The sequence below is a fragment of the Osmia lignaria genome, chromosome 7 (genome assembly GCF_051020975.1).
Source record: "Osmia lignaria lignaria isolate PbOS001 chromosome 7, iyOsmLign1, whole genome shotgun sequence".
Taxonomy (NCBI): domain Eukaryota; kingdom Metazoa; phylum Arthropoda; class Insecta; order Hymenoptera; family Megachilidae; genus Osmia; species Osmia lignaria.
Window position 1 is genome coordinate 6,490,734 of NC_135038.1, and position 27,400 is coordinate 6,518,133.

The following is a 27,400-nucleotide window of genomic DNA, read 5'->3' on the forward strand; positions in this document are numbered from 1 at the left end:
CTTACAACTCTGCTACGTTTCTCCGTCTCCCCGAGAAGAAACGACCAGGATAAGTCTAATCGTGACGTTAGCATTCCGTCATACGTGATCGTTCATTTTTTCTTAAGATTGGTGTATTAAAAAGAAACTCGAGGAGTATTTTCAACCTGTTACTCGTGTTCGAAAGTGGCCAGACCTTAATGAGGACTCAGTCTTGAACCGGTCCATTGACGTTGAAATTATAGTAGAGGATCGAGGTGGAATTCGTGGAATCACCGGAAGTCTCGCAACATTGTATCCACGCGAGAAACGCGAGAGACCGCTTCCTCCTATCCCGTGGAGGGTGGTATCAATTAGATCGTACAAATTAGAACACCTGTCGTGTGTATATATATATTGATACCGTTGCAGAAATCGCGGCCTGTAAAAGCGGTAATGAGCCATCCCCGGCTCATCGTAGCTATCCTTCTTTTCCACGAACGATCGAGCAGAAAACGAGAGAAAACGAAGGGAGGGGGGGGGAAAAAAATAAGGGAAAAAGAGGATGTTTAAGGCTACCGACGAACGGACTACCGTACAAAGAGAACCGAGACACCGCGAGCAACGAAACAAAAAGGGGCAAAGTGTAGCGGGGAAGGCGAAAGACGAAAAAGAGCGATAGGGTGGGTAGGAGGGGATGAGGAAGGAAATAAAAAAAGAAAGACATGGAAAGGAGGAATTAAGAGAGGAAGAGGGAAGAGAGAAGGAGATCTCTATGCGGTAGCTAAAGCCAGTCAGTCAGGTATGCCTGCAGGCTAGGCCATGATAGACAAGGTCATCCTCTCCCCTCTTTACACATACGCTCTGGCTACCGCCAGTCCTCGTTTACATTTATTTATTTATAAATATACCAACAGCGTGCTCGGCTAATGTGATGCCAGAGGGCGAGACAGGTAAGGATTAGGAGCGAATGAGAGATCGACGGTATACTATAATACAGTGTGTTTCGGAGGAGGGATTTAATTTAACGCGGCAAGTTTATTCCTGCTTAAGATTTATTTTATCCAATCAAAATGTGAACCATTTAACCGACCATTGGTCTTTTCGTTTGATCGCAGATCTTCGGTAGCAAGGCGGACCTCCAGCTCCACACGCAGATCCATATGCGCGAGGCGAAGCCGTACAAGTGCACCCAGTGCTCGAAGGCGTTCGCGAACTCCTCGTACCTGTCCCAGCACACAAGGATCCACCTGGGCATCAAGCCGTACCGCTGCGAGATTTGCCAACGGAAGTTCACCCAACTGAGCCACCTACAGCAGCACATCCGCACGCACACCGGCGACAAACCGTACAAGTGCCGGCATCCAGGTTGCACGAAGGCGTTCAGCCAGCTGAGCAACCTACAGAGCCACTCACGGTGCCACCAGACCGACAAGCCGTACAAGTGTAACTCCTGCTACAAGTGCTTCTCCGACGAGCCGAGCCTGCTCGAGCACATACCGAAGCACAAGGAGTCGAAGCACCTTAAGACGCACATCTGCCAGTACTGCGGCAAAAGTTACACCCAGGAAACTTACTTGGCCAAGCACATGCAGAAGCACGCGGAGAGAACGGACAAGAGACCGCCGATCATCGGTACCGGGCTCAGGCCGTCGATACACGCGATGACAGCGCATCACCAGGATCACTATTGGCCGAAGGTCAGCCCGGACTCGGTGATCAGCGACCTGCACGAACGATTGCCCCATCACCATACGGACTACCATCAGAATCAGAACCCGGAGATGCTGTTACCTGGACACGGTCATCGCGGCGAGTCGATAGAGAACGATTCCAGGCAACAGACGCCCCAACCAGGCGCGCCGAATCATCATCCGAACAGCAGCTCCGCGTTCACGCCGATCTCATCGATCTCGATAAACTCGATCTCCTCCATGCAACACCCGTTGAACCCGTTGAACCACCTGCATTATCCACCGAGCCATCATCCAGCCTCCAGGCCGTACCTCTACGAAGCGTTCAACTCGACGCAGAAATCGTCGCCTGCCTCGTCCTCGTCCGGGGTCACGTCCGGTACCACCAGCAATCAGAACGCCACCTCGTTCCCGAATCAGCTGATCAGTCTGCATCAGATCAGGAACTACGCGCATCAACCGAACCTCGGGAACCTCGGCAATCTGGGCAACCTGGGCAATCTCAGCAATCTGAGCAACCTCAGCGCGACGATGGAGAGCCACGCTCTTCTGGGCGGACTTAAGGAAAAACAGTAACTCCGGCTGGTCTTGGAGATTAGGAGCAAACCGCTATTTCTCCTCGGTTTCTTCTTTTTTTTTTTTTTTGTTTTTTCTTTTTCTTCTTTTCTTGTGCTGGTGTTTGCCATCAGCTCCTCGTCCCTCTGCGTCCCCTTCCCTTCGATCGTCCCGTTCGACGACTCACTCCTCTTCTTCGTTGGTTCTCGCCTCGAAGGGTGGTGCGTTGATCACCATTCCTGATCCTCTCTACCCTTCGATTTCTTTCGACTACTCCTCTATCCTACTCTAGGTCCATCTAGATACCTATTTTACTGTTCCTGATCGATCGACCATGGTGCTAGATGATAATTAATTACCCTAATGAAACGTTATTCGAATTATCTTCTACTTCTTGGTTTCATACCATACACTGTTAGTATAACATTAACGTCAGCTCGGTTTGCCTTCTCTTTTTCTATTATTAACTATCGAACGGTGGAATCGGGTCAATCCGGTGACCTAGACCTACGAAACGGACTAAAATTAAACACTTGTATATTGGTTAATGAAATTTATTTTTTATTTGGAAATTATTCTTCTTTTTCTCGTACAAAAAGGAACGTACAATTATGAAAGCCATTAATTCTATAAAGTATGCAGCATTGAACGTGTGTTAATTAGAATCTAATTGCATCAAGATCGATGATAGCCTTTTTGAAAAGAGGGCCAGACGGGAACGGCCGGTCGCGTTTCTCGTCGATGATCGATCTGAACAGCGATCGAGGCGCCTGTAGATCCCCGTTTGCTGGTCAAATGCAAATCAGGCCGGGCTTTTAAATCGTTTTAATGCTACCGAGCATCCATGCATGAAGAGCGAAATATTAGAAAGTCTGTTCGATACGGTGCCCGTATCGATCGGGGACTTCCCCTTTAGATCGGTCCGCCGTGAATCGGCGGGATTGATCTCGATCACCGGTCAACCTCGATGTAACCAATCGTTCTGTTCCTTAGCTGATTAACTTTCACGTTTCGAAGTTGCTTAGAAAGTAACCTGTTCGAACGATTATCCAATAAAATCATGTTTCCTCGAGCTACCTGTTCGAATCGAACAGTCATCGATATAAAAATTGAAGAAGAAGATCCTGGCACTGGGGTCATCGATTTCTTAAATACGTTCCCTAAACTACTTTCAAGGGTTATCCTTAACCTTCGAGTTCCATAAAGTTCCAAGCTTTCTTCGTCCTTTCGCATTTCTCCCTGTCTCGGATCTCTTTAGGTTTATTAATTGTCTGGATTGCCTTTTTTTTTTTTTCTCGCAACCCTGACCTACCTTTTCTGTTCTCCTTTTTGGTTCTTCGTCTGTGCTGGTCCCATCAATAATCGTTTGACAGATCTGTGTGTACTATTTTGTTTTGTAGATGATACTTTTTCCTTTTCTTTTTATTTAACACCTTGACTATTCGTATTGAGTATTTTGGATTAGATAATGTTTTTTAAATAGATGAAACTTTCCGATTGGTAGTCAATGTGTTGAGCTTGTTTCTGTTTGGGGTTGTTCGAAGCTTGAAGGGGTTGCTTCTTGGGCTTTTTAAATTGAATGAAAAGGGGTTTGGATATTTTCTTTTGATTTGTTAGTTACAGGTGTACATTCACTGGGTGAATGTATCGTATTTTTTAAATACAAAGATATTCTTCTTATTTTGCATTCAAATTACACGAGACGAAAATACTGTTAACACTTTGATTGGCATAATGAAAGACGAAGTGAAATTAAATTTATTTTCAAGTTAAGCTTAAAATTGTATTAATTATTCAATTATATTTGAGATGTTAATGAATGCGATGGCAGTCAAAGTGTTAAATTAATTATTTCTACAATTCAGCAACTCGTATTTGTCCTCTTTTTATTCGTTTAAAAGATTCGATTTTTATGAAACTTTTCACGCGCTTCTGACTGTTAGTGGATCCGGAGCTCACCCTTCGAGCGGGCAACCCCCGCGAAAGATATTTGGAAAAAAAAAAAGAAAATAGAAAAAATCGATGGGACCGCCAGGTAATTTCGTTCTTCTCATATTCCTGCCTCCCAGGAGCACTGTTCGTAAGAGAGAATAGCAAAGCCAGGAGAAATCGTGTCGTAAAGTACACCTATTTTCCAAGGGGGGTGGCTCACCCGTCCCGAAACCAGTTGGAACGGGGTGGTTGGGCATACCTTTCTGGGTCGAGTGGACGTTTCGTTCGCAACGGGATAATTAACGAAGAGAATGTATGTACGGATGCATGTGAACGAGGTACGGTTGTATGTGTGCCAAATGTGTGGAAGTTAAGCGGATGAGGAATCTAAGCATCGTACGCACCTTTTAAATACGAATTACACATACAGACACCCACATCGAGGGAGACGTACACGCAGATTAACATGAGGGCACAAAATTCGTGTGAAAGAAATTTTTAGGATAGATCGACGACAGTGCCACGAAATAATAAACCCGAAAGTAACGGAGATAATAGGGAATTAGAGAGGAACCAGGGATATTGAAAGGGTTAAACACAAGGCGCACAGAATAAAGAGAAGAGGAGAGAAAGAGAGAGAGAGAGAGAGAGAGAGAAAGAACGGTATGAAGAACCTCTTTGTATATAGTTATTATATAAATATATAAATATATATATATATAAATAAATGAATAAATAAATATTATATATATTATTATTATTATTAATTGATTGATCGATTTGATTAATTGATTAACGAGTTGGATTATCTTGATCAGCTCAAAAAGTACCGCATACATTTCTAACAGACTTGACATTTTTCTTTTAACATTACATTTAAATAAATTTATCGACGCAATTTATAAAATAAACTTGGAGGGTGAATAATCATCCCTATTGTCTCTCTCTAAAAGAAAATTTCTATTTTTTCAGCTGATTAAGGTGGATTAACCCTTTAATTAATTGATTAATATCCGGTAGGTGCGTAAGGAAGAAAGAGAGAAAGGATATAGACTCTACTGAAGATATTCTAAGTACCTTGTCTAAACGTGAAACAGCGAAAAGAGGGTGAAAAAGCGTGCGTGTTTGAGAGAGGACGAAGAGATAGCAAAGAGGAGAAGTAAGCAATCGTTGCCCAAAGTTATATTTATGATAATTTTTCCGTTTCTTAAGAACGCGTTTAGGTTTTCGGTGCCCAGCCGACGATCAATTTCGACGATCTTCTTCGATCTTCCACCACTGTTTTTCCTTTTCTGTTATTTTCTTTTTTTTTCATCTTTTTTTATACTTCCTTCATTTCCTTCTTGTTCTCGATCGTCGAGATTGATCGAACGGCTCAGGGAAAATATATAGGTGCATAGAAGAAATTCGTGGCGTACTTAGAACGCCGGAAACGATTTAGGTAAAAAGGATTAAAAAAAAAAAAAAGGGAAGAAAAGGTAGGAGAACGCGTGTACTGTGTAGATAATTTCTTGTTACGGCGCCGTGTGTGTGTCACGTTTCGCAAGCTCAATTTCTCGGGAGAAAGAATCAACTATTTTTTCCTTTTCGTTTCGCCGAGAACAACCCTATTCTCACTTTTTAGTTTCGTTTCAGTTTCTTTTTATTTTCTTCCCCTGAATGTTCCTTCCGATACACACACACACGAACATGTACATCGAGATGCTTGGGAAAAAAAAAAAAAATGAAGTTGGCGAGACGCGACACGTCGGTGCTTCACCTGTGCTCAAGTTGTTTAAAACTATTAGTTTGTTACTAAGACGAAGAATAAAACCGAGTGGATGCGAGAATGAAAGGGACGATGAATGAAAGGGTAAGGTGTGTATGGGAACAAAAGAGAACGAGAGAGGGTATAAATTAACACGTTGACTGCTGTTGGATCACCTATGACTGGCACTGCACATTTAACTTGAAAAATAATTAAAAATTTAGAATTTAAGGTCATAGGTTGAATTCCATCATCCAAAGGTTAAACTGAATTCGAAGAAATTTATGGTTACAAGAAAATTTTGTATAACGTTAACGTTAAATCGAAAATATAATATTTCATTCTCAAACTTCCACAGTGGCAGTCAAAGTGTTAATAAATTTTTCACATGGAAGAGTTCCAATCGCGTTCAAACTCTCATTGTTTTTTTCTCTCTCTTCGACGTCAACCCCGTTCTTTCTTCGACGAAATCAACGACTTATCATGGTAGCGTGTATTATCATTTAATTTGACAGGAACGGGGATACGTCGAGGATCGAAGAAGCGTACGTTAGACAATGTTTCCGGTGAAACATTGATCGAGAAAAACGAACAAATAAAGAAAGAAAGAGAGAGGAAAAAAAATTAAGGAGAACCATCTATGGTTGGTGATCCTCGAATTTTTTTTCTCTTTCCCTTTCGTTCTCGTTGAGTTTAGAAATGTGAACACGGGAGGGTACAGGGCGAGAGTCTAAGATTTTGTTTTTTGGGGGGGGTGGGGGGTGTGGGTGGCTTTACAACGTCTGATACCCCCGCGCTTTAATTGTGATCTTTTTTCTGTCTATCCTTTAGTTTCCATTGATGATTATTTTATTATTATTATTATTATTTTATTAATATTATTATTATTATTATTATTATTAATATTATTATTATTATAATTATGAATTTCGTTTAATAAACTGTCACGTTAAAAGAAACAGCATCTGATGAAGGAAGATTGTGCGTTGGACAGGCTGAAGATTTTTGTTTGTGTCACGTCATCCCTGAAAGACGCTCATTTGCGTTCAATTCCTACCCTCCACCCCCGTCAGAACACCACCTCCTTTATCTTCTTCAGGTCGAAGGTGAGTCATGAAGAAATCCTTCACTATGCTCGAAATTATTCTCTGTTCCTCCTCTCGGGAAGGATAAAACTCATTTCATTTTCGAAGATCTACGAAGGAAAAGGGGAAAGGGTGAAATTTCATAGATTATCCGAAATCTAATTTCAACCCTTTTGCATCTTCAACTATTCTTGAACAGTTTTTATTCATTTATTTTTTTTTTTACCTTCTTCCACGAATCTCTGTTTAATTAGAGACTGTTTGTGCAATCAGAAACCTTAGAGGATAGTTGCAGAATCTTCCTGAGAAATCCTTTCCCCCTTTGTCTTCTATGACGTATTATTGTTTTGTTATCTCGCGCGAACAATTACAGAAACATGCCGTCCATGATACTTTCGAGGTGAAATTTAAATGGGGTGTAGAGGATTCGTTGTTCACGAGTATATTAGTTCTTGTACTCTCGAACGGTGATCGAAGATTGGGACACTGAAATTTCATCATTTATATAATATTAATGGAAACGAATTAGAAATATGCCGTTCGAGGGTTAAGCTTGTTGCATTTGAGATCGATGGAGAAAGGAATTCGTTTTTACATTATACTGTTGCGGTAGTTTGCTTTTTGCACGTTTCGCGAGTCACATGGAGGTTTCTGTGGTTAACGGTGGAAACCGCCGTGAATGTAAAACAATGTTAAATCGTTGGCGGCTGCGGCACACCTGTGTGGAAAGTGTCAGGTGGCAAGCGTTAATTCTTCGTTGAATCCTTTGGTTTTAGTAGTTCGTAGAACTAACGAGAAATTTTGTAATTGTTATTCGATCTTTCGTAGTTGCAAAGTTGTGAAACGTACACTCGCGATCAAAGAAGGAACTCTCAAAATACGATATTAATATTAAAAGTAATTTAGAAAAGAAAATAATACAATTTTCAGTTATTAAATATTATAAAATTTAGTATATAATTGTAAAGTACCAATAAAAGATATAGTAGTAATTCAAATTTTCCCGCGCGAATGTTTGTACGCGAGTGGCTACAGGGCTATATATATGAGGCCTTCTCCCTTCCACCGTCAGTCTCCTCCTGGAGGCCCAAGGAGGAGGATATGATAAGACGAATCTGTGACATCACCATTTTTTTTGAAGAAGCCTCATTTGATCGCAAGTGTACACGATTTTAGATTATATAGTAATACTTTAATAGAATTTGATAAAATTTCAGGGAAAAAATTAAGAGTTTCTATTTTATTTTTCATTAAATACCGTTGATTAAAAGTGACCACGCGAAACGAGTGAAGTATTTATTTTTCTCTTATTCGCACAAACGATTAAAAATTAATTAGTCAATTTTTGTAATGAATCAACGATCCAATCGCTCCTCGCTTGTAATCGGTTCCTTTGAGAAATCGTTTAATTTCTGGCAACGAAATAAAGGCAAACAAAAAATAGATACGTTTTCTTGATCAATTCGTTTTTCTACGCGAAATTGTTAATTGCTAACATCGTATACGATAAGAAAGTCAGCAGGAATCATTAATCTTCAGTACGATGATGAAAGTAGAAAGTCCGTTTACCCATTTTTCTTTGCCTTTGATCGAACAATTAACAGCAAAAACGGTATAAAAATTATGATACGAAAGGATTGTTCGTTCGAAAAATCGGCATACATCAATTTTCGTTCCACAATTTTCTCGCTTTTCGTTTCATCCGATTCGAGCGTTAAATCGAACCATGAATTTTTATTCGAGCACCATTCGTTGTATAACCATGAATGAGCATGAATGAATACTTAAACGAGGAGATTGAAAAAGAAAGCACGAGTGCGAATTGATGAAAGGGAATGAAAGATGTAGACAACGTGTTAAGGTAAACAATATATATATATATATATATATTATTATTAATTATATTGCGTGGTACGAACAGAACTGTGATATTTTATTGTATAAAATTTACGAAGAACAAAAAGAGAAGACGGTGCAACACTCGCTGCAAATACGAAGAATAAACAAATCTCTAAAACGGATATAAACATATATATATATATATGATACTTACGGTAGAAAGCGCGCCGGATATTACTGTATTTTACAAAAAAGTGCATCCTTAAGCCGCGCGCATCGTCGAGTATCCCTTTTCGAACATTGAGACACGCTTTCGTCGAGACGAAGCTTCATTACGAGGACAAAATTTTCCTCCCCCCCCCCCCCAAAAAATACAATGTTTCTCGATGGATAAAGAGAAGACAAAAAGAAGAAAAACGTACGTCCTCTGTCCGGTCCATTCTCGATTGGAAAAGGAATACTCGGTGACTTTTTTCGGGCCAATCGCGATGCCCTAGCGTCTAATCGTTTCCTGTTTGTAAAGTATACATATAGATATATGATATAGATATATTATATATATATATAAATTAAATGTTTGATAAGAAAGAAACGATGAGCGAGAGAGAGAGAGAGAGAGAAAAAGAGAGAAAGAGATAATTGAGTAGAGATCATCGTTTTCACAATCTGTATATTCGAGAACGATTTTAAGATGCATACACAGACACACACACGTACACACACATGTACACGCAGTTTAAAATAGTTTCTAGAGTAAGTACCGACGTGCTAGGTCTGTAAAAAAAAAAAAAAATTTAAAAAGAAAAGGAAGATCACATTTTTCGCGCTACCGATCGTCCCTCGCCCGAGACCCTTTAAATAAAGTGGTGAAAGAATGTTGATGAAAATCATGTTTCCTAATCCCTTGCCGATATCGAGAAGACCGCATCAGAGATTTTAAGGATGAAGAGGAAAATAGGACAGAGGAAACGATTGACGGTTCTGTGCTACTGCTGTAATGTGTTATGAACGAACATTTTACAAATTGTACATTTTATTCGATAGAGGCTTTTGAAAATTAATTTCGATCAATGGGACGTTTGTAACGTCTTACAGTGGTAACAAACGAATAAAAACAATTTATTTACGTTCTAGTGATAATAATGTTCATTCTTTGGATTTTAACCCTCGAACGGCGGACCGTGAAGAGAGCCCCGAAATTTCAATTTAATTTTGTATTTCATTTTCTAAATTTTATACTGCTTCTAAAATATTCTTCCAATATCTGAAACTCTCGTTTAAAAATTATAGATTTAACTTCAGGTTAATGTTCTGGTGTATGTTTTGTAAGTTTGGATCTCGATTGACCCAGGCTCCGCTTTTCAAGGATTAAAATGAATGCAAAATTTTTAATTCAAATCATAGAAACTCAACGATTCATTTAAAGAGGACAATGTATTGATAAGAGAAAGACCACCAAACGTGTTAATTCATGGATACAACGAAGCGACGATTAGAGAAACGATCGTAGAAAAAATGGTGCGTTTTTCGTTTTCTTTCAAACGCGAGCACGAGAACGGTACAAAAAGAGAAGACGATGATAAACGAAAGCTTGTGATCCTCGCGAAACGATCGAAATTCGTACAGAAACCGCAAGCTTCCTCCAGAAGCGATCTTTTGTATGAATTTTGATCCGCGAATGCCGATCGAGAACGAAAAAGGGTGATTCATGGAATTATATTGAATTTAACGAGTCGTTCTTGGTTCTCGATTGAATCGCAAAAATCGGGACTGGTGTTGTGTATTCATAATCGACTTGCAGAAATTCTCGCGACCATTTCTTCTTAATTCCCTGCGTATCGCGCACAAACAGACCTTGTAAAACAGATCCCGGCCCATCATCGACACTAACTGTTCGTCCTTTTTAACAAATATAACAGAACTTACGTCTTACTAATTAAGAACAACGATCCAGAAAGTCATCGCAGTTAACACACAAAAAAGATTTTATTATAATTATATAAAAATTTTGCATACACTGCCTTGGCATTCTGTGTTCGCAGAGTGTTTCGTGATTCCTTGCCAAAATATTTTCGTTCAAATTGCTTTTATAATTGTATTTTAGTTCTATATTCAACATTAATTTGAAAGCGATAAAAGAAAATTTACTTTAAATTTGTTTTCTGTATATTTTAAAAAAAGTTCACGTTAAACATTTTCTTATTCTTTTTGTTTAAAGGTACTTTTAGAAATGAATAAAGATCCATTTATTTTGTAGATATTAATATTAATCAATATATAGGAATAATAATAAAACGCGGCAGAAAATCAAATTTGATTCTTCGATAGATGACGTATTGATTTTCGATTATTTTATAGCGACATCTCTGAAGATTTGTGGGAAACTTGTGTACCTCAATTGGGCGCTGTCGGTATAGTAGGAAAATACTCGGCGCTTGCGTATGACTCAAGAGATGTCAGAAACAGCTGATCGTATGTAGGCGGACAAAGATGGCGAGCGTACGTCTGATTAATCCCGTTGTCAGATAACTGTCAAAAAAGCTCGAGCTTGCTGTTCGTTTACAGCATCAACAATATTTTTTGCAAATGTGTACATAATTAGCTCGTAATACGTGATGGCATTTCTCGAGGTTAGTGTCGCATTTTAATGTATCGTTTAGTATGGGGTGCCTTGTGACTCCTTCTTAACCTTACATTCTACATGCTGACAGTGAAAAATATTTACTTTTCAGTGGAGACGCTTCAATTTTTTCGATCTTAAGAAAGAAGTCGATGGCGGGAAAATTGCTAAAGCACTTGGCGTAAGTTGTTCCGAATTTTAATTCATTTCTTTCCGAGAAGACATTGTAGATTCAGTTTCGTATTCGTTACAAACCTCGTACTCTGTTAGGAGGCTCAAGTTACTGCAGCGACGAGCGGTAATGGGAACTTAGTTTTCGGAGATAACACGGGCAATGTGCATTTAGTGAACAGGACCTACGACGTTACCACTTTTCGTGCTTACGAAATCACGTTAACCTTAGCTCAACAAGTTCAACATTCCACGTATCTGTTTACCATTGGTGTAAGCGTAATTTAAATTAATAATTAAAATTAATATGAGCTCGTTTCAAAGCTGTTTATTATTGGTATAAAACATTTATGTTTAGGAAGATGAACCAGGTTGTAATCCTACAATAAAGGTCTGGAATGTAGCTAAACCAGACAAACAAGGAAATCCAACATGTGTCAGAATAAGTAGAGCCATACCTAGTTACAGAGCTGTTCCTGCAACTGCATTGTGTGTACACACATGTCTTACTTTAATGGCCATTGGCTTTGGGGATGGCTCAATTATGCTTTATAGGTAGATATAAATTGAATAACAATCATCCTTTGTATTAATACAATTTATCACATATAAGTTTTGATTTTTAGGGGTGATTTGACTAGAGAAAGAAAGAATAAAATAAAGGTGTTGAAAGACACAAATCTTTCTATTACTGGTTTAGCAATAAGATCCACAAGTAAACAAACTCATTTATTTGTTGCTACACCAAATAGTGTTTTCCTTTATAATATTACTATTAAGGATAAAGAATTTAAATCACCTTTGGATATTATGGGTTGTGCTAGAAAGTGTAGTGTTCTTGCAGAGACTATGCAAGATAGTCACTTCATGATTGGCCATGATAAAGTAATAATCCTAATAAGATTTCACCATAAGATTAAATGCATGTTTCTTACTAAATATCCATTATTTTAGGCAATCTATTGTTATACACCAGATGGTAAAGGCCCTTGTTATGCAGTAGGAGGTCAGAAGATAATGTTAGAGTGGTTTAGAAGTTATTTAGTTATCATAGCAAAAGAAGGTGCTGATGTTCCAAGAACCACAACCACCATTTCTGCAAAACCTAGGCAAGAATTTTGTACTGAAATTTCTTCTGTTAAGAGTACATATGCTTTCATCATTTCTTTATTTATAGTACTATAGAACCAATACCTCCAGGAGTAGATAAACATATGATCACAGTACTGGATATACATAACAAGTTCACTGTTTTCTCTGCACCAATGTTATCCGTGCAGGCAGTTTTATCTGAATGGGGAGGATTTTTTATACTCAGCGGTGACAGTAAACTGTACCACCTGGATGAAAAAGACTTGCAATCAAAATTAGCATTACTTTTCAAAAAGAATTTATATGACGTGTCTATCAGGTAACTGATAAATAACGATTGTTATAGAACTATTGCTTAGCGCTATACCATTTTCAGGATAGCTAAAAATCAGCAGTACGATGCTGAAGGCCTTGTCGATATATTTCGACAATACGGTGATCATTTATACTCGAAAGGTGATCATAACGGAGCGATAGAGCAGTATATAAAAACTATTGGGAAATTGGAACCTTCGTACGTGATCAGAAAATTCTTAGATTCTCAGCACATCGATAATTTAACAACTTATCTGCAAGCCTTGCATAAAAACGGACAAGCAACGGAAGATCATACTACTTTGTTACTAAATTGTTATACAAAGCTGAATCATACGGATAAATTAAAGGAATTTATCATGGTAAAAAAGCTCTAGTTCTACCTATTATAAATTATTAAATAATAAATATATTTACATATTTTAATTGACAATTTTAGACGAAAGACAGGGAGGTCGATTTCGACGTTGAAATTGCGATAAAAGTTTGTCGTCAAGCATCACCGGAAGATGCCTTACTTCTTGCACAAAAGCATGGTCGCCACGAATGGTATCTTCGCATTCAAATAGAAGATAAGCACGAGTATAAAAAAGCGTTAGAATACATGGCAACTTTAGAATTTGAAGAAGTATGTTTATCTAATTTCAAAATTCTATGTATGAAATTAATTTTAAATCATTTTTTAGGCGGAGTCTAATATGAAGAAATATGGTAATATTCTCATAGAAAACGTGCCAAATGAATCTACGCAATTTTTAAAGACCTTATGTACCAATTATAGGCCTTCGAATAAACCGCTCGTTGATCAGGTAAAATTGAATAATTAATAGATGCCGGAGTTGTATTGATCGTGATTAAATTAATTTAAATAATCTGTACTTAATCCAGGAAGCGTTAGATGGTACCGTGGACCAACATATTGATAAAGCTAATCCAGAAGACTTCATTCACCTGTTTTTAAATAATTCAGAACGTTTAGTGGAATTCTTAGAACATCTAGTAAAAACAGATACCAAGTTAGTGTGTTAGTACTGGTCTTTAAGAAAAGTATATATCTGTAATTTATATTTTATAACTTGAATGTGTTTATATATAGGTGGAGTACTCTGGTATATAATACATTGGTAGAACATTATCTCCATGTCTGGTCAGCCTTAGATAATGATGTAGCTAAAGTGCAATATGAACAGAAGATTATACGTCTGTTGCAAAGTTCGGAAGCGTGTTATGATAAAGACCAGATATTAATTTTATGCCATCAGCATAGCTTTAGGCGCGGTTTGCTCTTTCTTTACGAAGAAAGTAAACTGTATGTTCATTAAGTAATTTATGCAGTCAATATTATATTTAGAAATCTTATGATTTATATTATGTTCTCAATAGATACCAGGAAATATTGCGATTTCATTTACGAGAAGGAGACAGCGAGCAAGTTTTGGCTACTTGCAAACGATTTGGCCATCAGGATCCAAATCTATGGGTACAGGCATTGTGGAGTGTTGCAAGAAACAAAGAAGCGCCGACTAAACTTCTTGCAGATATATTGGCCTACATAGGTACATTTAAAATTCAATCTAATTTTCTCTTTACTTTTTTTTTTTATACATTGCTTTAAGAAAGAAACACATTCATAGCACAAGAGAGACTTTTATCGCCACTAATGGTCATTGACGCAATTTCAACTTCACTTTCTTGTACCATGGGAGATGTAAAAACTTATTTAAACAGCGTACTGCGAACAGAGCACGAACAGACACAGGCAGACATAGAATTAACTGAGAAGTATCGAGCAGACACTCAAAAAATACGACAGCAAATAGAATCGATTAAAAATAACACAATAATCTTTCAAGGATCGCGTTGCAGTGCGTGTCGTGATCAATTAGAATTGCCATCAGTACACTTTATGTGTCAACATTCGTACCATCAACAGTAAGTTCACATTGTACATAGACGCAATTATGTTTATAAAGATATTTTATATCATATTATTGTATTGCCATTTCAGTTGTTTCCAAAGTTTCTCGGAAAACGAAAATGAATGTCCTGCCTGTTTGCCAAATAATAAAAAGTTATTGGATATTATAAGGGCTCAAGAACAGTCGAGAGATCTTCACGAAACATTTCACAGTCTTCTTGATCGAGCAGAAGATCCATTTTCATTAGTTGCCGATTATTTCGGACGGGGAGTGTTTAAAAAGTTAATGGTGATCACTGATACCGACAAATCATTGTCTACAGCATCGACGAAATTCGAGGAACCAAAATTAAACTATGGCCCAGGAGCAGAGGCCAGAATTAGATTAACAGAGGGAAAAAATACAACACTAGGTAAAGATAGTTTTGTTAAAGATACATTTATTTTAATTTGTTATTACAAGTTTATTTTTTTATGAAACATTGAAACCCTTAGTTTCTATGAATATATTTCTACAGCAGTAGATGATCGTTTGCGTTCTTTCCCAAAATCGGATCTTTACTCTTCGTCGTTAGAAGCAAATATTTCTGGCACAGGTAGTGGTATATCTACTCCTCGAGGAAATTCAAGGAAAGCATCGCCAGTGCCTATACGGGAGGCTCGTATTTTAAATAACACGCCGAAATCATCACCGATTCAGAAGTCCTTTGTACCACCAAAAACACCAATCACTCCATCCAATCCGTTCGAAGCGGATGATTATGATGAATCAAAGAATCCATTTTCTGAAGCCAACGACTACGATGACGATAAAAATCCATTTAAGGACGATGAGGATGATTATAACAAAAACTTGAATCCCTTTGGTAGATAAACTAAATTTATTATATCCAGCTATTTCAATTATTAAGTCCACGGATAAGTAGTAGCTTTGTAAAAAAGACACCATAAACGTTATTATCATACGCATAAAATTGTAAATTAATTCTGTAAATCCAGCTTAGCTTTGATTATTGTATTCTTTTACAAGAATACAATCGTTGTTTTTCAGCTCGATATTTCATGGTAACCCTAAAGTCAGTGCTTTATAAAATAATGTCATATTCACATTCACGAATAAGACGCTTCTTCTGTACATATTGATTTATATCACGTTTCAGATTTTCACATAAACATACACAAAATGTCTATTAGATAATTTATTCAATAAGTATTAATATAAATCGTATTTTACAAAAAAAAGATACATCTACCAAAGTGTTTTTCAAATACTGATCAACAAACTTATATACAAATAAAAAAATTACAGGTGTATTATACATGATCCAAAAGATATTTCCATTCGAATATTTTATCACTTATTCTAAAAGCGTTCCAAGTTTCAGTCGTCTCTGGAGTTCGTGGTTTACTGGAAATAGAAGTGCAGTATTCTTCTGTGAGTACAGGTATAAAAAAGTCAGATAGTACTGGCACAGCATCTTTTTGTCTTGGTTCTGGATCTTTACTTCGAATCAGTCTACCTGGTAATTGTTTTTCATCTACAGATAAATCTACTAAATCTTTATAAATGGCTTCATCAAGAGGGAAATCCAAGGCAGTAGAAATCTAGAAAAAAAAATAAAAAGGGAATGTGTAACAATGCATTTTCTAATACTATGTGAAAATATTTTTTCTTGTTTTAATACCTTTCCATTTATAAAATGTTTGTATGATGGTGGTAAATGTTCAATATCATTCACAACCTTTTGCTTCTTCATTTCATTTAATTTATTGATTGTACACGTGATTGAATTGTATTCTGGTCTTGCTAATTTTTCCCCAGAAATACTTAATTTTATAGAAGTACTTTCACCGCTTTCTGGAATCTTCAAATCATTTTGGTTTTTATGAGATACCCCTGGACCAATGCAAGACTTTATTTTGGGCCCAATTATATCACGGATCACAGTCTTTTTGACAGGGGAGGCCTTAACTTTGGATGCAATTTTAAGGTATTTATGACAGGGCATAACATTTGACTTTGCAGTTAAATTTCTTTTGGATGGAACTGAAAATTTACTTGCAACAGTTGCCTTTCTTGTGTTAGTTCCAATAGAGCAAGGTTTAACTTTATACTTTGTAATTTCTAAAGGTGTAAATCTATTAGTTACAGTCTTATTCTTTATGGCATCCAGTGTTTCATTTTCCTTTCCTTTCTTACTTTTTACAGATTTCTTTGAAGTATTAGCTTTAATATAACTTTGTGACTTGAGAGGTCTGTTTAAATTTTTATTTTTTATATTAAAAGATAGTGGAGAAGATACTCTGTCATCGTGTGAAGGTTTGTTGCAAATTTTTTGCTCAATATCTTCAGAATTTGCTTTAATATTTTTAATATTTTCATTATCAGTTAAAGGTTTCTGATTTTCTATTTCAAGAGGATTTTCGTCAGCTGTACAAAGAGGTATATCAGTGCACACAGTTAGTGAGTCAGTTTTTTGTGGATTATCAATACTTTTTAAATTGTCATCTTCGTGATCATCACATGTTTTGTTAAGTTTCAATATTTTAATGGGTTTCTTAAGTGTCACAATACTTCTAATCCTTGGTTTATTCGACCGTGTAGCACTTTTCTGATCTATAGAAAGTTTTGATTCTCTCGCTACCGGTTCGTTGGTGTCAGTTTGACAAAATCTAACTTTTGGTCTTACAAAAAATTTTACATCATCAGTCATTATTAAAAATGTAAAATTTTCAAGTTAAAGTGATGCGAGCGTCGAGGCCGAACTTCAAATTCTGGTTCGGTAAAACAGTCAACGTTGCATTGAAAATTAGGCCAAACAGAAAGTGATTTCAGCGCCACCTCAGTTATTGTATCCAACTAACGGCACCCTACCGTCAAAAAGTTATAAAATATTGAAATTGCTGTCTGTCAACGCTCAAGAAAATGGCAGTATTCGTAATATAAACATTTTTGTGAGTCGAATGTCCAAATAGAGACCAGCGCGCCATTCTTTGGATCGGATAGAGCAAAACGAGCACTCAGGGGATGGTGTACAAGCTTTCGTTTAGAAAAATAGTGTGTTCTACGATTTCGTTGATTTTTCACTCGCGAAAGACGTCAAAAAGGTAAAACAGACCACAAATTTAGTTCCTTGTTATTTCTGTAGGGCGCAGCTCGTATATGTGAATATGTGTGCGTCGACCGAATCGATTGATTATAATTTTTGTACATATTAACATTTTGCTTATGCATACATTGCACATAAGTGTCAAAATTTATATCTGAAATAATATGTTCTTAAATATTTCGTATCAAAATCACGCCATAGGATATGCCCCTTTATTTATTACATAATTACAATAATATAAAATATAATGCAAGACGGGTGTTGCTAAAAAAAGTACATTATTCAATTTTTTCGCTGATATTTATTATATGAACTATACCATTACGATTAACATTACAGTTTCGAAACTTCTACCAATGGCTGTGATTGGTTGTTTCATTCGGCATCCTTTCATTTCGACCAATCAGACACGTCGCTGTGTGAACGAGTGCGTCGATTTGTGACGCAGTACAGCATTCCTCTTCGAAGCTTCGTTCGGCTTGCACGTGTCTGCAACAGGTAAGATTAAATTATCTTCAAATGTTAAATTAAATTGTCTTTCGGGTATCGAAAATACAAAAAAGAGAAAGAATAGCCGAAGAGAAGTCTGGCTCTTTGTTTTTTGACATTAATTCGAGGTTATCTTTAAAAGTACGTGAGTTGAAATTTTTTGCTCTTGCGGTGAATTGACAACGAAGTTGGAAGAACAGAATCTGAATTATTTTCCCTTTATATCAATAATTTTTCGAATATTATTGCATTTTTTCATGTTTTTGGTACATTTTTCCCGTAATTTATTGTTATATATCGTGATAATTTTACTATTACGCCGATATAGATACGAATTAAAATAATATTTCCTTCATTTATTCTGCTTTTATATCAATAATTTCTTAAATCCCGTCAATATCTTATATTTTTTCTACTTTCTTTCTTATATTTTGGTGTTTAAAGTTGAGAAAAGTAATCTTGATTTTATTTCAATATGGCGTCGATAATTTTTAACGAACCTTTCCCTTACGATTAGTATTAAAGTTTCGAAGCACTTTGAAACTTCTATCGATGGCTGTGATTGGTCGTCCCATGTTGGCGTCCTCTCATTTCGACCAATCAGACACGTCGTTGTGTGAGCGAGTGCGTCGATTTGTGGCGCAGTGCAGCATTCCTCTTCGAAGCTTCGTCTACTCTCCACGCGTCTGCAACAGGTAAGATTAAATTATCTTCAAACATTAAATTGAATTGTCTTTCGGGTGTTAAAAGTACAAAAAATAGAAAGAATAGCTGGAGAGAAGTCTAGATTCCTGATTTTTGACATTAATTCGAGATGATCTTTAAAAATACAAGAGTTGAAAATTTGTGTTCTTGTCGCGATTGTACAATGAGGTTGGAACAGCAGAATTTGAATCACTTTCCCTTTTATATCGTTAATTTCCTAACCAATATTGAACGTTTTTAATATTCTTTCACACAATTTACTGTTTGATATTTAATAACGTTCTTTCTTGAGCATCGTAATATTATGAGATCTGTTCGTCTACCGGCTTCGGTTCGGCTGGGGACGAACATTACCGAATAATACCGAAGCGGTGCCGACCGGTCTTTGTCGGGAAGGAAGGTCTCGCCATTTCTCTCGCGAACGTCGAAGTGACAAGACGTGTTGAGAGCTTCCTTCCGTATAAGTAATAAGTGAGCATTGTATCTATAAAAATATTTTGCATAAATTATAGTTCGATCGTTTCTTATTGTTGATTACATTTTATGTACATAAATTTGTATTTCTTTTTTGTTACAGATATTTGATGGACATTGAAAGGACGCCATGATATGGGTTTGAAATAGAATTTCGTAAGAATTTATTGTTTTAATTTATTCTAATCAACTATTAACATTTATTATTACTTGTCTTTTATTGAGTCGTTAATTGTAAGCATTTTTGATAATTACTTGCTACCAAAGTCAAGAAAGAAAAGATTAGAGACTATTTTTCTTTAACCAATTCATAGAAAAAGAATAATTAATTTTTCATTTTATTAAATAATTTCGTCCAGTATTTTAATACATTTGTTTTAAACTAGAACAAAATTGAAATGATTCGTATTCTGCTGCAAATGATTGCTTCTCTTCTGCAATTATTAATTATTTTAAATAATCTATTTTTGTTAAATCGTAGTAATTATATTATAATATCCAGTTTTCGATGCAAGTTACAATTAAAATAGAATCACGTTTTTAAATCACATGCTGTTTAAGCATGATTAATTATTGGATTTTGCTTATTGAAAAGAATTAGATAATTTATAAATTACTACGTAATAGAATTTCCAACAAATTTTAATATGCTTACAATTTTAACAACAAAAATCCACTGCTTTAATAAAATAGTTTATTATATGTATTTAACAATGATTTTTTATCCTTGTAATATTCATTGGAATAATTATCAACAATTATTTAATACATTTCGTTATTACGATGTTATCTAGGATCCATATTCAACTCAAATAATATTCGTGTTCGTTGAAAATATTTCACGAACACTGATATTTCCATTTACACATAACAGTATTTCTTTAACGAATGCTTAATAGGAAGAATGTTTTCTTTTTTTTTTGTATATTTCCACCCAGCCCATCCCTGCTCACTAAGCTTTTCTTCCAGGAATTGTTGTGGCCGCGCGCAAGGCGGTCGGTAGAGTCAGTGTTTGCACGTACTTACAATGTTTTGATTTTGACAAGGGTGAACTGGCCCTGAATAGAGTTGCGTTTGTTCAATTAGGAATCACGCGAAAGTAGAGTCAGTGTTTGCTGCGTATAATAAACTATTTTCTAGAGCATCGCGGCTCTGATTTTTCTTTTTCCATCGTGAAAGTAGAGTCTTTACAATTGTTCGCCGGAAATTATTCACGGTCGCGTTACTATTTTTATTTTTAATTTTTTTTTAATTGCTCGATATATTCGGGATTAGAGTCAAAGCACCACTGAAGAGGAGTTTTGGGCGATGCTCCATAAGGAAAGAGTGTAAGTATCTTATTACTTTATTTAATTAATTTTAATTGAAATAGAATAATTTACAATTTCAATACTTGATAATTGAAAGTTCTTAATTGCTATTGCTAATATTTTATAAAATATAATTTCATATATAATTTTATTAGAATAAAAATTAATAATTTGCAAAATTAACCGTAATTCTTTTTCGTTTTGTTACAGATGAATTTTTTGATTGCCGAGTTCCTGGATATCCTGATGATGGCTTTCTTCACGACTTCCGTCTTGGTACGTCACTTAATTGCTTTTTATTAAAATAGAATAATTTACAATTTCAACCCTTGATAATTGGGATTTCTTTTTAATTGCTAATATTTTATAAAATTCAATTTCATATATAATTTTATTAGAATAAAAATTTATAATTTTCAAAATTAACCGTAATTCTTCTTTTTTTGTTACAGATGAATTTCTTCACGGACTACCTGGTGTTGTCCATCCTCCTACTTGACTGTCGGAAGAAGAGTATATCTGCGAACGGTGAGTCGCATGTTTTATGGTTCCTCTGGTGCCCAATCATGTCGTAGGACGAATGGTCCGAATCGACACGGGCTACCAGTTGTATACGTGCTTGGCAAGCATAGTGACCATGGGTATGATTATACATACCCATGAGTAGTAACATTTTTATTGTTTCATTTCATTTAGTTAGGCTAGATCTTCTTGTACTCCGCGTTTTAATATCATTTCAATTCCACATATTCTAATAGATATTTTTGAAATATATGAATGCTCTTAAATATTCTTAACTGTGGAATTAGAATATTTTAATACCGAAACAATTTTATTTAGTTTGTCTGTAATAGAGAAGTCAAATACTATCTGAGTTAGTTATTGCGATGGTTCAAAGCAATATAATATTGATAGTATTATGTAATATGTATACTGGATATACATATTAATGATGTTATTACATTGATTTAATTACATTTTGTACATTATAAATTCAAATATAATTTGAGAATTTTTTCCAAGTAGTTTAACTTATTTACACGTTCATGAAAAAATGAACAATTTATGTGCAAGAAGACAATTCGTGACGGGTAGACTTCCAAGTCAGAGTGATCTATTTCAACACATTTTGCGTATTCTTGAAAAGTTACTCTGAGGAGGGAGTCGCCCGAGGATGTTTTAATTTTTTATTAATTTTTACAATATATTCTTTTTTCATTGTAAAGAATTTTTAATTAGTCATTTTGCTTTTAATAAAATATCAAATTCAATTTTGACATTAAATTCCTTTTTATTAGAGTTTTGCCTTTATTAAATTAGTGTTGCGAGAAATTTTCGACGCGAGAGTAAATATGACGATGCACTGACTGGTATTCGGTGGGAATCCTTTTGGTTTTTAAACTCAATCCTATGTATTATTTAATTAATCAAATTAGTTATAAGGATTCCGCGGCATAAGACCGTGAACACCATCTCTGGGAGATATACCCATGCATTACTAGGCCTTTGCAGGCGCAGCTTTAGAATACGGAACATATGAAAATATGTTACCATATTCTAAACTGTAGTCCTTTTGTCTATACTATGGGCGTCCGCAAATCTGACACCGTTGGATGCAACGTGTTGGACGGGCGGGTAGCGCTCTTAGCGAAGGGGTGCACTCTGTCCTGGCGTTACGACGTCCAGGCGGGGTGGGTGGTATGTAGCGTCTGGCGTAAGTCTAGGGGGCGTGAGACCCTTCGTTGCCAGCTGATATTAGCAGTGCACCATGTTTGCGTCATAGTTGCTCAATGTTACTTTTCTGTATTTGTTCTTAAACCTTTATATTTACAAAGTCGAGTCACTTTTATTAAAGTAGTGAAATATTAGCCCGTTAGATGTTTATGTACTAATCATGTTTGTAGATCAGGATTTTCAGGTTTAACCCTTTCCGTGTTTATTGCCAAAGCTCATTCACGTGCCCAGGTGCTACTTGGATGGGTAGAGGCAATGGGCACGATGACCTAGTTCATAAGAATAATAATTAATAAGCGGCTGGCATTGTGTTAGTATATCGTGCACGACGTAATTTCCACATATGGTGTGTGTGTTTTTAGGCTGTGGGATTGCGTCGGTTTAATTACTTTTTTATTTAACTTTTAATTTGAAATAATATTTTATTCAACAAGATGTACAATGAACGTACAAACAAAATAATATTATTACCATTACTATTACTATATTGCCATTACTATTACCATGATTATTACCATTATTATGAAATATTCTATATCAAAGTAGTTAATTAAATTTTGTAATTATCATTATACGCAATGATTGCTAGCCTTGCCAGACGATTTCAGTGAAAAATGGTACGTACCGTAGAGTGTGATGTGAGATGAAACTCGGGTGACGGAGGCGTCCCGGGACGTTCTCCCTAGTTTAGGCTCTTGCGCCCGGGTGGAGTGTATGGGGGTCGTGGAATGAATTTTTGTGAGAATGTGATTTTGCCTTTTTTAAATATAGGGTTAGGTAGGTAGGTAGTATACCTTCTGGTGTGTGTGATAGATTGTAGGTAGGTAGGGCCGGGACAGGTTGTCACAGTCTCTTGGTCGGGTAGGCGCGATTTCGCGTGATCAACCTGTACCTGGAATATATTTGAAGAATTGACGATCCAATCGATACGAACGGAGTATGCCGTTCGCCTTCGATTCTATCTGTACAATTTTTCAAATTTTTGGCGACTTCATAAGTCGTCATACGCGATCGCGATAGCACGAAACGCACAAGTTCTGCTCGAGCACGGCACGTGTGCACGAACAACGACTTATATAAAGTCCTTTTTCGTCCACGTGTCAATTAGAGTTTCGCGATTTTTCATTTTTGTTGATTGGTTTTTTTTTGTTTTACGAATTTGCAAGTCTCGAGCTTTAGATATAAGTTTCAGATGGGTGGACCGCCCGAAGAAAGAAAAGGCTATATGCCGAAGCGCCCCGACAAACTGTCTTTCAAGAGGGGAACTACTAATGATTTTGCATCCTTTTGCAAAAAAGGATGGGAAATCATTATCGTTACTACTTTGTCACTGTGCTTGCCTGTAGTTGTAGTTTTGTAATTTCAGGACAAGAGGGGGCCCGTGACCCCCATGTTTTTGGGCAAATCGCGTTTTTAATTTAGTGTTGCGAATATTGACCACGGCTCAATTTAGTGTTGCGAATGAATATCGATCACGGTTCAATTTAATGTTGCGTATGCATGATTATCGCGATTTTCATTTAGTGTTGCGAAATTTAAATATCGCGTTTCTTTCTTGCATTGCTTTAAAATAGAATTTAACTTTTCAATGTTGATTGCTTTAAGATTTTTCAGAGTTTTGCTTTTTAATGTTCATTGCTTTAGTGTTGCGAGTAAAAGATTCACGGTTTGAGAATCCCCTTTTTTTGTATTTTAATTGCATGTCTGTTAAAGATAGCGTTGCGAATGACATTAGCGCGATTGTTTCCCAGTGTTGCGACTTATAAATACGCGATTGCTTTGCATTAGTTTATAGAGTTCCCTGCTAATTAGTGTTGCGGTAAAGAATATTCGCGTTTTACATTAGAGTTGCGATATATGATGAAATGCCCAGAAACGATCCAGTGGAGTTGCCATGGTCCATAAGGCAGCTATGGACCAGCTGCCGTGATACAGCCTTGGATTGGCTGTACCCCTTTTTTAGATTAGTGTTGCGTCTTACAGAATTCGGTAGATTTGAGTAGTGTTGCGTTACAGTTCGCGTTTTCTCTTTTTTTCTTTTTTTCAGCTTAGTGTTGCGCATAATGGAGCAGCCTTCACGCGTACACTTTTTACATATTATATAATTAATGAAATTAGTGTTGCGAGTAAAAAATTCACGGTTTGAAAATCCCCCTTTTCTGCATTTTAATTGCATGTCTGTTAAAGGTAGTGTTGCGAATGACATTAGCGCGATTGTTTCCCAGTGTTGCGACTTATAAATACGCGATTGCTTTGCATTAGTTTATAGAGTTCCCTGCTAATTAGTGTTGCGGTAATGAATATTCGCGTTTTGCATTAGAAATGCCCAAAAACGATCCAGTGGAGTTGCCATGGTCCATAAGGCAGCTATGGACCAGCTGTCGTGGTACAGCCTTGGATTGGCTGTACCCCTTTTTTAGATTAGTGTTGCGTCTTACAAAATTCGGTAGATTTGAGTAGTGTTGCGTTACAGTTCGCGTTTTCTCTTTTTTTCTTTTTTTCAGCTTAGTGTTGCGCATAATGGAGCAGCCTTCACGCGTACGCTTTTGTACATATTATATAATTAATGAAATTAGTGTTGCGTCTGAATTCGCGATTGTTATTAAATTAGTGGAAGTAACTATGACTCACATTCGGTGGGAATCCATTGCTAGTCAAGGATTCCGCGGCCTAAGACCGTGAACACCATCTCTGGGAGATATACCCATGCATTACTAGGCCTTTGCAGGCGCAGCTTTAGAATACGGAACATATGAAAATATGTTACCATATTCTAAACTGTAGTCCTTTTGTCTATACTATGGGCGTCCGTCAATCTGACACCGTTGGATGCAACGTGTTGGACGGGCGGGTAGCGCTCTTAGCGAAGGGGTGCACTCTGTCCTGGCGTTACGACGTCCAGGCGGGGTGGGTGGTATGTAGCGTCTGGCGTAAGTCTAGGGGGCGTGAGACCCCTCGTTGCCAGCCGATGTTTTGTCATAGTTCAGAATGTTTGCAATTTTGAAATTAGTGTTGCGTGTGATTTCGGTTTGTTTTATAGAGTTTGCTTAGGGATTGCTCTTATGGGCAGTCAAACTTTTCTTTTCAGGTTCCCCTGTACCCTCCCTCCCACTGCCATGCCCCAATTCTTTTTTCTTCCCTTTTTTTAATTTTGAAAATTTGAGCATTCGGTTGTTGGAAATACTGTTAAATAATATATGAATTTAATGTTTACAGAATATTATTAAATACGATAAAGTTTTAAATAGAACTTTATTCAACGTTTTATTTAAAATGAAAGTTGATTTTATTTTGTGATGATTGGTGATAAATTATTTCAAGGAATATTTGTTCATTCGAGATAGCTTATTAAATTTTAATACTACTTTATTTAAACAAAAGTAGTGGATAATTGTTGTTCGAGTTGTTTAGTTTTAATTTTTGATCGCGATGTTTTGTTTCAAGCTTACGGAGAAGCTAATTAAATTACTTTTATAAATTTTCAAATTCTTTTCCTGAAAAGCAAAGTCCACTCGTGATTTTTTTTCAGTTTTTCCATTTACAATAAATTTGCATTGAAAGGTGTATTGAATAATATAATGCAATAAAGTCGAGTAGAGTCGTGGTTGTACGTACTATATATTGCAGTAAAAGGCAGTTGTTTCAATTAAAATATTGTGTGCTATTTATCGCGAAATGAACGAATATTAAATACAATAAAATGAAATAATTAATGTTCTTAACTCAAATCACTTAACTCAAATATATATTTTTCTAAATTTTTTTCTCTTTATTTTGGTACTGAAGTTTGCTTTAAATTTATATTTCGTATCAAATTGATTTTGAATTATTAACAACCACTCTCACTTTTATAAAATTTTATTGTTACTAATGTATCTTCTTTCCAGCTATTAATTTTTCTTTGTCTTTATCTGGATTCAATTAATCAGTTTCTGTTACAGAGAAATATCTTTATAGGAAGTATGAAATAATATTGGATAATCGACTAGAAGAAATGTTATATAAAATCTAGCGTCCATAAGTGGAATTTAATGTATCCAATTAAGTAAAACAAGGTGAAAATGATTGAAAAGGAAAAATGAATGTTATAAGTGGTAATATTTGAACCGTACTATTTTCGAAAATTGTATTTAATCCTTTTCTGTTTGTTTTAGGCAGGTTGTAAATTTATGATTAAGGCTACATGAGCCTTATTATTTTCTTAAATTATGTTTAATTCTTTTCAGTTTTATTTTAGGAAGTATTCTGGTGAGGACAACAAAATCAACAAATTCATTGGACTTATTTATGTATATAGTCATTAAGATATAATCGTCAAACACTACAGTGTTTAATTAGGAAGCGTTAGATTTAAGCGAATTTTTAATATAATTACGAGCGCTCGTATAAGTAGATATTCTTAGTAATATAAGTATGTAGGACAAATATGCAATTGCATATTTATTAATTACAGATCTGTAATCAAAATCAAAATTAAAAAATGTTGCGATAGGAATAAATAGCAAAAATCTACGTAAATATATGTATAGATAAGTAGATAGGTAGGTAGTGAATAAAAATAATGCTCCTTTTGTTGTTCGTTTGCACAACAGTCAAAAACGTTTTGCAAATGTGCATCAAGAGGATGATGATATTGAATAAAAATAAAAATT

At 36.1% G+C, this 27,400-nt stretch overlaps 3 protein-coding genes across 6 annotated transcripts in view; 2 read left to right on the forward strand and 1 right to left on the reverse strand.

The window, feature by feature from the left end:
• LOC117604669 (zinc finger protein rotund-like) overlaps positions 1 to 5,616 on the forward strand; it is a 126,945-nt gene extending 121,329 nt beyond the window's left edge. Inside the window, exon 6 of the mRNA XM_034325013.2 lies at positions 1,077 to 5,616. Coding sequence (XP_034180904.1) covers positions 1,077 to 2,228 — 1,152 coding nt within the window. The 3' untranslated portion in view covers positions 2,229 to 5,616. The remainder of the gene's footprint in view (positions 1 to 1,076) is intronic.
• Positions 5,617 to 11,271: 5,655 nt separating this feature from the next.
• Positions 11,272 to 16,114, forward strand: Vps11 (vacuolar protein sorting 11). Of its 4 annotated transcripts, none has more exons than XM_034324298.2 (16): positions 11,272 to 11,440; positions 11,543 to 11,611; positions 11,701 to 11,874; positions 11,960 to 12,156; positions 12,228 to 12,486; positions 12,556 to 12,710; positions 12,779 to 13,012; positions 13,070 to 13,370; positions 13,448 to 13,636; positions 13,695 to 13,817; positions 13,897 to 14,024; positions 14,105 to 14,317; positions 14,392 to 14,564; positions 14,643 to 14,940; positions 15,017 to 15,339; positions 15,448 to 16,114. In XM_034324298.2, the coding sequence occupies exons 1-16, from the start codon at positions 11,426 to 11,428 to the stop codon at positions 15,798 to 15,800; spliced, it is 3,204 nt and encodes a 1,067-aa protein (XP_034180189.1). In that variant the 5' UTR covers positions 11,272 to 11,425; the 3' UTR covers positions 15,801 to 16,114. The 4 variants fall into 4 exon arrangements, with proteins under 4 accessions (XP_034180189.1, XP_034180190.1, XP_034180188.1 ...); XM_034324299.2 differs by having other exon boundaries at positions 15,523 to 16,114; XM_034324297.2 differs by having other exon boundaries at positions 15,445 to 16,113.
• Positions 16,113 to 17,753, reverse strand: LOC117604345 (uncharacterized). The gene is made up of 2 exons (XM_034324301.2): positions 16,612 to 17,753; positions 16,113 to 16,531 (listed from the first exon to the last, which is right to left on the reverse strand). Exons 1-2 carry the CDS (start codon positions 17,638 to 17,640, stop codon positions 16,241 to 16,243), a joined length of 1,320 nt encoding a protein of 439 aa, XP_034180192.2. The 5' UTR covers positions 17,641 to 17,753; the 3' UTR covers positions 16,113 to 16,240.
• Positions 17,754 to 27,400: the final 9,647 nt, after the last annotated feature.

What these genes read in the sequence shown, in the direction of transcription:
- Vps11 (XM_034324297.2), top strand. An exon ending in CAACTTTAGAATTTGAAGAA is followed by an intron (nt 13,637 to 13,694) that starts GTATGTTTATCT and finishes ATCATTTTTTAG; the next exon opens with GCGGAGTCTAATATGAAGAA. An exon ending in CTTTACGAAGAAAGTAAACT is followed by an intron (nt 14,318 to 14,391) that starts GTATGTTCATTA and finishes TGTTCTCAATAG; the next exon opens with ATACCAGGAAATATTGCGAT.
- LOC117604345 (XM_034324301.2), bottom strand. Translation starts at nt 17,640, where the DNA reads ATGACTGATGATGTAAAATTTTTTGTAAGACCAAAAGTTAGATTTTGT. An exon ending in AACATTTTATAAATGGAAAG is followed by an intron (nt 16,532 to 16,611) that starts GTATTAAAACAA and finishes TTTTTTTTCTAG; the next exon opens with ATTTCTACTGCCTTGGATTT.